This window comes from Chelonoidis abingdonii, chromosome 8, assembly GCF_003597395.2.
Source record: "Chelonoidis abingdonii isolate Lonesome George chromosome 8, CheloAbing_2.0, whole genome shotgun sequence".
Classification (NCBI taxonomy): Eukaryota; Metazoa; Chordata; order Testudines; family Testudinidae; genus Chelonoidis; species Chelonoidis abingdonii.
Window position 1 is genome coordinate 28,283,279 of NC_133776.1, and position 12,279 is coordinate 28,295,557.

General features: G+C 38.3%; 1 protein-coding gene across 2 annotated transcripts; it reads left to right on the forward strand.

Moving 5' to 3' along the window:
• Positions 1 to 600: 600 nt before the first annotated feature.
• Positions 601 to 12,004, forward strand: CLRN1 (clarin 1). 2 transcript variants are annotated; one of them, XM_032806239.1, is made up of 3 exons: positions 601 to 853; positions 10,239 to 10,418; positions 11,685 to 12,004. In XM_032806239.1, exons 1-3 carry the CDS (start codon positions 601 to 603, stop codon positions 12,002 to 12,004), a joined length of 753 nt encoding a protein of 250 aa, XP_032662130.1. The 2 variants fall into 2 exon arrangements, with proteins under 2 accessions (XP_032662130.1, XP_032662131.1); XM_032806240.1 differs by having other exon boundaries at positions 11,736 to 12,004.
• The last annotated feature ends 275 nt before the right edge of the window (positions 12,005 to 12,279 follow it).

The following is a 12,279-nucleotide window of genomic DNA, read 5'->3' on the forward strand; positions in this document are numbered from 1 at the left end:
AGGGAAAAGGACATTCCGCTTAGGATTTCTGTCTCAGTCTCTGGTTCTCTGTACTGCACAAGGAATAGTGAAACAATCAGAAACGCTATATGTTGCTCGTTTTCAGAGTTATCACTGGAAAATTAAAACCACCTACAGAAGTTAACTTTTTGGACAGCTGATAACGTCACCTGGCAGCCAAACCTATTTCTGTAATTTTCAGCTCACCCAGTCAGACAAAGGAGGAAGAAGAGGAGAAACATTCATCAAATTACACAGAGGGTTCCATCTATTATCTTAAACCTTTGTTATCAAGTAACACAGAGGATATGCTGAAAAACACTTTGCAAACAGTTTTATTTTACAGCTTTTTTTTAAAGTGTTTGTATATAAATTAGGATTACACAGGGGGAAAGGGAAAAAAGAATTAAGAGCTTCTTTGCGGGGAGATTACTTAGCATTATAGCAGCATACTAGTACTATGAGGGGATGGACTATCACTGAGTTGAAACTCCAGTTTTCGGGTTGGATAGTATGTCTGCTTTGCTGATGTGATGAAGATAGTTTTGCTCTCTTATTAAAAGTTTTGTTCCTTCCCTAGAAAGGACTTTGCAAGCAGCTATGCCAGCCCAACAGAAGAAAGTCATATTTTGCATAGCTGGGGTGTTAAGCTTTGCTTGTGCTCTAGGCATTGCAGCAGCTGTCGGAACTCAGTTATGGATCAAAGGAACAATACTGTGCAAAACTGGAGCTCTGCTTGTCAACGCTACAGGACCAGAACTGAAGAAGTTTATTGGTGAAATTCAGTATGGGCTTTTCTATGGGGAGCGTGTCAGACAATGTGGGCTAGGAGGGAGACCTTTTCGATTTTCATGTAAGTAACAATGACATTTGAATTATTTAAAACCTTAGTGCATACTACCATGATAATGAGCAGACAAATGGTTCAGTGTGTTCTTATTTACTTAAGAGTTTTAACAAGTGTGAAATATTCTATGATAAAATGGTATTGTTTCTGAAGTGTGTCCAACTTAACATTTAAACTACCTTATTACTAATATTAGTTACGATATTAGTGACAATTTCAATGCACCTGTATTATGGTTTATTACAACAAATAGCTATGTCCCCCTACTTTTTTGTTGCTTTGAAAGAATGATTTTGTTGTCTATTTTACGTTCTATTGTGAAATCAACAGCAGTAAGGTAACAGCAGCCCTATTAGAAAGCCAGTGCAAAGCCTCATTTACTGCTTTTGAAGAACATAGCAGCAAAAACTAACGATCTGCTGCATTAATTGGGAAAACATACTGGGTTTATACTAGTAGCTATTCAATTAATTGACCTGCAAATTGAATTGGGTATCTGACAGATACAGAGTTTAATGGAAGGAGATTGTTAGAAATTGTTTTGATTTACATGCAATATTCATAACCTGTTCATCTTCAAGGATAAAATGAATAAATTGATCAAGTAAACATACAGTTTATATATAGCAACATATTAAATGGATAATAACAAATGTTTTATGTATGTATCTCACAATATGCCATATGAAATTATTATTACAAAAGACAGTTTGGAAGCAGTTTTCTGAAACAATACTAGTAAATTACTCGCATGAATCATCTGTGGTGAAGTAAGGTTACCAGATTATGCATCAGAAAAGATTTACTATATACTATTTTTGCAGAGGTAGTAGACCAAATTCATTTAGTTTGCTGTTGAACTTTGATATGTCTAAATTCCTTAATGGGTCTATTTAAGACAGTTCTCTTTATTACTTTCCTGGCTGTCACAATATGCTGATGTTCTACCCTGCAGGTTACAGTTTGGGATGAATTTTCAGAGCATTCTACTAAATCCCGAAGTATTAGATTTCATAGATTTCAAGATTGCATATTATGAACTGCAAATGACAATGCAGATAGCACAACAGAGCACTGATTGTATTTAGTTCATATTCATTAAGGTAATGGAGTTGTTAAGACTGGTTAAGGACAAAGCTGGGAATCACATGATTGGGGTGGGGAGGTTGTCTCCCCAGCAGCTTCAGAATATGTGAAGCACTAATGAGTTTTGGCAAAAGTTCCAGCAGAGAGCCTGATTCTGCAATGCTTAGGCTGAGGAGAATTAACTTAGACAAGTAGTTCTACTGGCTTTCACTCAAATAGGGACTACTAAGCATGAGTAAGTGTTGCAGAACTGGGCCCTGAGTTATTAGAACACTTGCATTGTCCTCATATTGTAAAGCAAAATGGTTATAATACATTCTCCTAGCCTAGGCTGGCTGGGTTCATGGAACTAGTCATTACCAAAATGATTTGCTAGTCTGATCTGACTTGGTCACTTCTAATCTGATATCACTTCTGCTTCTATACAAAGAGAAATTATGAATGTGCTCTTAATAGGTTTGTAATGATTTATAATAATAAATCAGAAGATCTGAAAGTGCTTTATTAAAGTGGAGTTTAGAGCTGGGGAAATACTGCAACAAATTTTCCATAAATAGCTACTCCCATTTTAAATGAATTTTCTCCCTTGTTGTACTTGCACTCTGAGGGTTTTTTTAATTTTCTTTTTTATTTTGCAGGGAAGACAAAGGCATTTTCTTAATTCACATTAGCTAATTTGGGTTAGCTAACATGCATTAAAATAGCAGTAAAGATGGGGAAACTTGTTTTTTAGCAACTTGTGTTCAACCCGACTCCCCTACAGGCTTTAACTCAAGCTGCTAGCCCAAGTTAAAAATCAAGTTGCTGTGTCTTTACTGCTATGTTAACCTGAGTTAGCTCTCTTGGGTTAGCTAATATAAGTTAAGAACTCACCTTTTTATTTTGCACTGGAGATATACCCTCTGGATGAGCTTTCTGGGACCATACATTCAAACGAACTTTACTGCCATAAATATTCACCAAACATTAATTTCAAATTTGCATTCACCAGAATGTTATTCTTCACACCTACAACTAACTGCACCCAGAAGTGCATGCATGCACATCCAATCGATGAACAGAAACAATACTAGGTGAGGTATCTAATCATAGCAAAACATAGTGTGAATGTTAAAAATTGAGCACTGGATAATCCATCCACAGTGAACTATGTGATCATTCCACATGGGAAAAATAGTCTTTAAAAATTCATCAAATGCATTTGAGTAATGAATAGATATGAGGAAATTGCAATGTTTGCACATATTTCATAAGCAAAAAAGAGGCTGTGCTAAGAATAATACAAGCAACTCTAGCAAATATTATCATCCCAATTTTACAAATGGAGAAAATGAGAGACAAAGATTCAGGGTTCTGATTCAGGAATGCACCCATTTTCCTGAGGAAGGGCCCTTAACCATGTACTTAAAGTTTAAGCATATACTTCACTGCTTTCCAGAACTGGGGTCTAAGTGACTTATTCAATAACATAAAACAAATCAGTAGAGAGTCAGGACTCCTAGCTCTCATTTCCCTAAGCGAACCACTAGTATATGTTGCCTTCCTTTTATCTAAATTAAATATGTGGCATTGCATTGTTATTTGAATAAATTTTCCCTTTGTATTACAAACCCATTGTAAATCCTATTTACGTGCCTAGGAATATTTCATTGTAGCATCCCCAGAAGAGAATACCAGGAAGTGATTACTGGCCCTAGTGTACATCTATAACTGTAGAATCCTGCTAGGATGACCTGCTGCAACCAGGTTACAGCATAAATCTTATAAAGACATCCCTTTGGAAAATCAGTCACTAAAGAATTTTTGTCTGTGTGAACTTTCACAGAGAGTGGATGACGGAGGAGTTAACTTTCCCTTTACAAATAACTCAGACTATTTTTTAATTAGCTGAAAGAGCAAATGCATGTGACTTTTGTGTTTAAATATGATAAAGTATCTTAATATCTGCATCTAAGGAAGGATTTCACCTGCACAGAGCCCAATTACTGAGATACATTAGTTGACATTCTCCACATCTGTGGGAAAACACACAGAGTCTACACAAATTCTCTCTGGAAGTCATTATAAATGTCCCAGGAAGTAGTATGATATATGTGTCCACAGTTTAATGAACTGAAGTACACTGTAACACCTCTGAGAGGAAACAGTCTGGAAAATAGGTTAAATGATTTAGTTCTATGTTTGTTCCCATTAAATGTTCCCTACTGACCACTCTATCTCTTTTAATTGTAAAATGAATTTGGTCTGCCAGCAAACCCTGTTAGGCTGGGAAAAGCCTTCTGCTTCATTTACTCTGGCTGATTCTCATCAGTTTCTGGGTCAGCAGTTCATTTTCTAAAGGTCATTGGCATTCATACCTGCACACAAATTCATTATAATGAAGAAATGTTTTTCTTTCAATACAAAATCACTGCTGAATTTAATTTTTCCAGATATGTCACCTATACAACTTTAAAATTCTAGATGTAGCTGTCAAGGGAAACAGCCAATATAATGCAGCTGTATGTTTACTTAAAATAAAGATTGATCTTATTAAGTATGCAGTATTGTACTTTATCCCAAAACATTCACTAGTGCTGCAAGACTTAATTCTGGAGAACCTTATTTGTGATAGAATGTATGATATACACTTTTAGTCCACATGGACTAAAGACTATGTTTTCCCTAGTTTATCGCTAACTTAATTGGCATAGTGCTAAAATGTATACCATTTACACTGATACTACTGTGATTAGTGACTACTATTTTGGCTAGTAAGAAAGTAAATGTGTAATATAAAGAATAAATGAAGGGCTTCATTTTCAGAACTATGCATGTGCAATGACTGGGACTGTGCATGAAACCTGAGTATTCGGATGTGCAAATGTCTAATTAGTGGCTTGCAGCAGAAATAGTATTTGCAAACACCTGATTTATACATGCAATTGTGGTAAATGTTCTTGCAAATTAGGCATGCAATCCTATACAGATGCTCCCGGGTTATGGAAACCTGACTTATGCAAATCCGGATTTACAGAAAAAGTTCCGTAAGTTCTGTAAGCTTTTTTATTTTTTGCATAATTGTCAGGTATATGTTCCCGAATTACGCAAAATTCGACTTACCTAAGGCGTTCCGGAATGGAACACTTGTGTAAGTCGGGGAGCGTCTGTACATAGTTTTGGGCGTGCCCACACATTTTGAAAATTAAACCCTAAATAGTAAGGAATTAATTGTAACTGTAGTCTGATGTCTTGAAGGTAGAAAAGGCTTTGCTCCTGCCTGTTGGTGGTGGCAGCATTATCAGAGAGGTTGTTTGTTGCTGATGAACAGCAGTTCTGTAACTATTCTACTAATGGTTATAAGTGTTTGAACTGACCTTTATGTACATGGCTAGTTTTAAATGCAAAGTTCTTGATAAGTGCTGAAAATATATAAACTGGTATTTGAGGAATTCCTGTCTTAATTCTGACTTTGAGATTTGATTCTGCAGTTGGACATGTTTCATCATGGTATTAGAGAAACATTGATGAGATTGTACCCCTCAGGGACTATCAAGGCAAGTTGATAGAAAACCATAACTACATAATGCCTATGTCCATCAACATCGGTCAAGACAAGTAGAGTTTTAATAGTGCTTTAAACCGTTCTTCTCAGTGGGCTGAGAGGGGGTAACAGGCAAGGAACAGGGAATTTGAGTCCCTGGACTCTCTGTAGTGCACCATTACAATTTTAGACAATATTAAAGGTTACATTTAACAATGCTCCGAGCAAATTTTACAAATGTTTGCTTAAATATAATTAATTTGCTTTTAATATAATCATGGATATAAATATTACATTACCTGCTTTTTCATGCTTACTGCATTGCTGGCTGCAAAACTGTTTGCTGGTAAACATTTTACATGGTAGATAAATTTATGTGAGGGTCCTACTCAGCTCTTTCTCAGCATGTTATAACCACAGCAAGGCAATTTGAGGCATTATTACCCCCAGTTTAATCATGCCCCTGTGGATCGGATGCAGTTAAGTTTGTTTTATGATTAGTTTTAAAAAATATTTGTTGTCACCAAACACAAAAAAGTGATTAAAAATTACTTATAGAAAATCGGATTCACTATCCACTCTGAACTGGGTAGGTATGGTCATAATTTGAACTAATAGCTAAAACCTGATACAAAAGATGCTAAAACTATATATAATTCCTAACATTTTATTTTATACTGTGTCTGATAAAATATGCCTTGTTTTTATCTAAGCCTCAACATTTCCAGTTTTGCAGGCACAGTTTTTATCCTTCAGTAATAATTAAGTATGGGTGCAGAACTGCAGGCATAATTGTGCCCATGTTTATACGCATTTAGATGGGTAGCACAATTGCACATGCAACAAATTGTAGCCAAAATATAGAGGCCATTTTTAAAAAAGAAATAGAGACTTCCAAGTTAGTGCTGCTTAGTACTGCTTAGAGTACTGTGCCTTGTAACAAGTAGCAAAGCAACAACCTACCTTCAAACTCTGTGGGCCAAAATTCACCAATAAGAGGATGCAATCTGACCAAACTGATTGAGTTAGCGGCAGAGGTGAAAGTAAGCCAGTATGGTCCAGGATGGCATACCGGCTCTTGCTGGTACACTGCTGACCATATCAGCAGGGGGCAGCTTCCCCAGGCCGTCGATTTAAAAGGCCTGAGGCTCCTACCACCACTACTGCAGCAGAGCCCCAGGCCCTTTAAATCACAGCCAGAGCCCCGCTGCCAGATCCCTGGGGTTGCAGCGACAGCCAGGAGCCCCAGGGCTCGGGCAGTGGTTTAAAGGGCCCAGGGCTCTGCTGTGGTAGTGGCAGTGGGAGCCCTGGGTCCTTTAAATCAGTGCCAGAGCCCCGGGTCTCCAGCAGCGATTTAAAGGGCCATGGGCTCCCTGCAGCAGCCAGAGCCCTGGGCCCTTTAAATCGCCACCATAGCCACACTGCCACAGCCCCAGGATAATGGCTGTGGCCAGGGGCTCCAGCAGTGATTTAAAGGGCCCAGGGCTCCTGCTACCGCAGCAGAGCCCCTGGCCCTTTAAATCACCACCAGACCCCCACTGCCAGAGCCTCAAGGTAGCAATGGCAGCCAGGAGCCCCCTGGGCTCCAGCGGTGATTTAAAGGGCCCGGGGATTTAAAGGCCCCGCCTCTTCTGGTTGAGGCCCTGCCTCTTCTGGATGAGGCCCAGCCTCCATACTCAGGACTCTGGCGTACCAGTAAGTCCTTTAAATTACTTTTACCCCTGGTTAGAGGTGTAAAACCAGCATGAGTCAGAGCAGAAAAAGGCCCACAATATCTATACATCTTATTTTGCCACCAGTTCCTTCTTCCTTTATTCTGGCATTCCATTTTTAAATTATGGCTTCACTGTTTCCTTTTACTTCTATAATACCCTCCCTCTTTTACATGCAGAACTATGTTTTCAGAAACAAAATGTTCCATTAAATGTTTTACTTAAAGAAACTCAGAGGAAGTGTTCTGATCTTATAAAATACCCTTGACCTTTGTCAGTTCCTGGCTTCAGGAGACCATTTGGAGAATTCATGAAGGGAGATTCTCTAATGTAAACTGAGTGCATTTGTTCCAGTACATTGTTTAGTCCATAAACAAAAAACTTCATTTAAAAAGGGATTAAAGTAGATTAACTGTGATATTCCTCCAATGCAAAGCAAGGAAATACCAATTTTGCACTGAACCTCTTTGAGGAAGATTCAGGAACCTTGATAACAGCAAAAGCAACGTTATTACCCTCACACTGTCATAGAGCTCAGTCTTCCTTTTTTCCCCCTCTTTCTTCTCTTTCTCCCCAGTGCATCCTGGGAATTGTAACTCCTGGTTTCAAGGCTATGGGAACAAATTAAGAACAACTTACAAACACAAACTGGGGTAGCTATCTGCGTCTAGGTAGATACAACTCAGCCTTCCCCTTAATAATAACCATTGTAAAACTTTAAACAGTCATTTCCAAATCATGACTTGAGTCTGCTAGCAAAGTCTTCCAATCTTTGTCTCACACTTCTCCTAATACCTGGAAAGGCAAGAACAAGACTAAGCAGTGGAGAAATTCTTACCACTATAGCTTGTCCATTATTAGTGTTATTGATGTTCTCTGGTTCAAGGTGTAAAATTAGCAATCTATTCTTCAGCTGCTGGCTGATGAGCTGCAGACAGACAATCTTGAAATGTTCCATTTCTTTCTATCTATTAACACAGCAGAATCACCTTAGATTTCTGCTATCTGCAAAGGACATGAATATCTTGAATGTCCTTTTTAACTCTGTGTGGTAGCTTCATACAATCTACAATTTGAAACTTGTGAGGTTTAGCACCTTTTTATGATCTACATACTGTCTGCATTTCTGCAGTTTATTCTTAACACATTCACAAATAGTTTCATCAGAAGGTTTAATTGAAAAGGAAGAACATGTGAGCCCTTGACAAGTAGTAAGTTGTGTATTGGCCTGGTGTCCTCTGAACAGTTCAAAGGTTGATAGTCCTGTTGTTGAGTGCGGAGTGGTCCTGTAAGCAAACAGTGTTTCAAGTAAAGCTTTCAAACTGATAAGTTGCAAACATTCTTTCACCAGTCTGTTCATTCTCTCAACTAGACCATTAGCTCTAGGATGGTATAAACAACCAGTTTTGTGCTTGATACTATTGCTAGTGAGGGAGTGTTGCATTTCAGAGGTCAATTGCATTCCATTGTCAGATACCAGTTCCTTGGGAAATCCTTCTTCGGGGAAGACTGACATGAACTTAATCACTCTTCAAGTGGTAACCATTCCAGTGAATGTATCTTCCAGACACTTTGAATGAATCTACCATTACTATGGCAAACCTTTGCATAACATGCTGATCTTCAAATGATCCTATTATGTTGAGAGCCATTTTCTCCCATGGACAACTTGGATAGTCAACTACTGTGAGAAGGATGCTGAAGGTTTTCTGTGACTTATCTCTACTAGCATAACCTATGCAATTCTTGATTATTTCCTCAACTTGCTTGTCCATCCCTGGCCACCAGAAGGCTTGTCGCAGTTGTCTTTTGGTTAGAATCATCCCCAGATGTCCTTCATGTGCCATGTGAATCAATCATACACAGAAGTGTAGGCACAAGCCAATCAATTCTCAAAATTGATTCATTTACACATGGGACAGCTCATGCGAGATGTGTCTATATGGTTGCAAGTGTTCTGGTGTCATTGTCTTGTAAGGCCGTCTATTGAGAATGTAAGCCTCAATACAAGTAAGTCCTGAAATAAATTGTTTTCTCTCATGACTGTTGCCCACTCTCAGACTGCGATCACTCCTAGGGTTGCAGCAGATATTTGTGCAACGACAATCTTGTCATTATCTTTCTCTATTTACACTCATGATAAGGTATGGGCGAGTGAGACAGACAATCTACAGTAGTATTCTTGGTACCTTCTCCCCTCTAGCTTGATGTGCAAGTTACGCTCTTTACCACCACCATTGGACCTGGTTTTCCACTCTCTTGCACCTTGTGTCATTATTTAGACCTGTGCAAACTGGAGCTGATTTACTACTGCATTCTTCCAATTTTATGACAGGCTAACTTAACGGACATTAAGAACAATGCCAAATGGGTGCCAATTACATTGCTTTGCAACTTACATGCAGCAGGGTCTGTTTCTGGACCAACTTATGCCAGTCATATAATTTGCACCACTGTTTACATCAGTACTGAATTTGGCCCAGGAGACTTCCAACGTGTTGCAATGTTGTACTCTGGTCTGCATTTTATTTCTTCCTTAGGCGCTGTGTAACAGAAGGAATACTTACAGATGTTGAAGCATTCTAATACCATTTGGGAGTAGGGAGTGAACATTTAGTATGCTGATTCAGGGCATATTTTTAGCATTTAAAAATTCAAATATGTGGCAATTACCTTCTTTAAAAGCTCAGCACAAATAAGGTTGGCTCAGATAGAATGCTCTTAAAAGCTTGGACATCAAAAAGTAAGGTTTTGAGTTACTCTCCGGGCACAGAAAGGGCAGTAATTATTAATACATGTAGTTAGATGTGATCAAGAAAGTGAGACTAGGTTTCCTGCAAAGCTAGTCTCTCTCTTTTAGCCAATTTGCACTTCTGAATTCTACAATGTGCTTCTCTTTAAACATCCTTGCAAATCTGTTTATAATTAAATTTGATGACTTCATTTTCCCCTTTCATTGAGTTCTGAGGAGCACAATTTAAAACAATAAGCACAGAACAGCACAAAATCCCTGCCCAGATTTAAAATAATTTTGTCTAATGTTTGTTATAATTTTTTGTTCTGTTTTTAGTCTTTCCAGATTTGCTCAAAATTATTCCTGCAAGTATCCATGTAAGTGTCATTCTCTTCTGTACAGTACTGATAGTCTTTGCTCTGGTGGGAACAGGTTTCTTCATGTACAATGCATTTGGCAATCCCTATGAAACTCTGCATGGTCCAGTAGGGTTATATCTTTGGAGCTTCATTTCATGTAAGTACTTTAGTATAATTCTGCATTTAAATTAGTTACTTATTCATATTTAATGACTGACGATCAGTGATCTATTTAATAAAACATGATGCTGTACTGAGAACTGTAGCTGCATTGAATCTGAACCTGCAAACTACAGCCAGGTGGAGAAAGGTATTCCATTTTGGAGGATTGTGCTATTTTAAATTTTGGTTCAGTTCTGATTCTGAACAAACCCCAAAACTTCAAAATTCTCCATAACAGGGGAGGAAGCATGGCCACTAATCAGTCTGCAGCCATAGACCTTGGGAGCCTGGATTCCCCAGCACCCTACCCGACAGGTCCCAAAGAGCCAGGGAGGCAAACTGGTTGGATTCTAGGTAGGGTTTCAAAACATGCCGCATAGGCAAGGTTCTATTTGTCAACCTCGAACCATCTCAATGGAATGTTTTATTTTTGATGAATCAGCAAATTCTGACACCAAAAAAAACAGTTTGTTTTTTTATTTGTTGGGGAAACCACCTGGGAGTCCTTGGGCTTGACTCTCCCATTCATTCCACTGATGTAAGTCACATAACTTCACTGAAGTCAGTGGAATTTCACTGGTGTAACTGTGGGGAGAAAAAGGCTCTGTCTTATTAGCAAGAACCATAGGCCTGATTCTTATCTCAACACCACTGACTTCACTGGGATTACTCCTGACTGACATCAGCATGAGATCAAAATCAGGCCCATGGCCTTTCTTTGCCAGGGGCAGATTCATTGCCAATATTTCACATTTTGTAATGGTTGCAATTGGAAAGCATCCTATCTGAAGAAGCCTATTAGGGACATGAAATCTACTGCCACCTGCAGTAAAGAGAATGAGGCATATTAGACTCTAAAGGAGAGAAAGAGGTGTAATTGTGCTAAGGGATGTTGCTCATTAAGACTGTGATCAGCAAAGTATTTAACTACATATACTTACCTTTAAGCACCTGGGCAGCCCCATTAACATCAATTGGACTATTAATATGCTTAATAGTCATGTTAAGCACTTGCATATGTGCTTTGCTGGACTGAGGCCTTATACTAGACATAACACTTGGTATGGTTGGCTATTTAGGTCCTAATCCAAAATTCACTGGAGTCGATGGAAAGAATCCCATTGACTTCGATGGCCATTGGATCAGGTCCTGAAAAAGAAGCCCCCCGAGAAGGAATCAGTTAAGTGACCATAAAATATATATTGAAATGTTAATGAAAATGGCATTTTACTTTTTGGTTATTTTTATTTTGTTCATAAAGATTTGTTGTTGGGAAATTCTTGGAGCAGTGATGTTTCTTGTTCTATTTCAGGTTCTTGCAGTTGTCTCATCATGATACTATTTTCTTCAGAAGTGAAAATTCACCACCTCTCTGAGAAAATTGCAAATTACAAAGAGGGAAGTTTCATCTTTAAAACTCACGATGAACAATTTCAGGATTCATTCTGGATCATCCTGGTTTGCTCTTTGGTGCACTTTCTGAATGTTTTGCTAATACGGCTTGCTGGATTTGAATTTCCTTTTTCAAAATCTAAAAAGTCAGAGGCAACAACTACTGGAGCAGCTGATCTCATGTACTAGCCTGATGTCGATTTTTAATAACGTTTCAAGCAAAAGAGTTAATCTCAGCCACTTTCATCAATGACCAAATATATCTGGTTTTACATGATTAATTTGAAATACATTAAAATTAAGAGATCTAAAATAAATATCAACACAGTAAATACAATAAAGGCATAGTATGCATGGTCCTCATTAGGACTAGATCAAGAGATCCTTACTCCCATCACATAGTACCTTATGACACTAGTCCCATTTGGTTCAATGGGATGAGAGAAAAGATATGACAGTGATCT

Coding starts and splice junctions, on each gene's coding strand:
- CLRN1 (XM_032806239.1), top strand. CDS start 601: ATGCCAGCCCAACAGAAGAAAGTCATATTTTGCATAGCTGGGGTGTTA. Junction 854..10,238: donor GAGACCTTTTCGATTTTCAT/GTAAGTAACAAT, acceptor TTCTGTTTTTAG/TCTTTCCAGATTTGCTCAAA. Junction 10,419..11,684: donor TCTTTGGAGCTTCATTTCAT/GTAAGTACTTTA, acceptor TTGTTCATAAAG/ATTTGTTGTTGGGAAATTCT.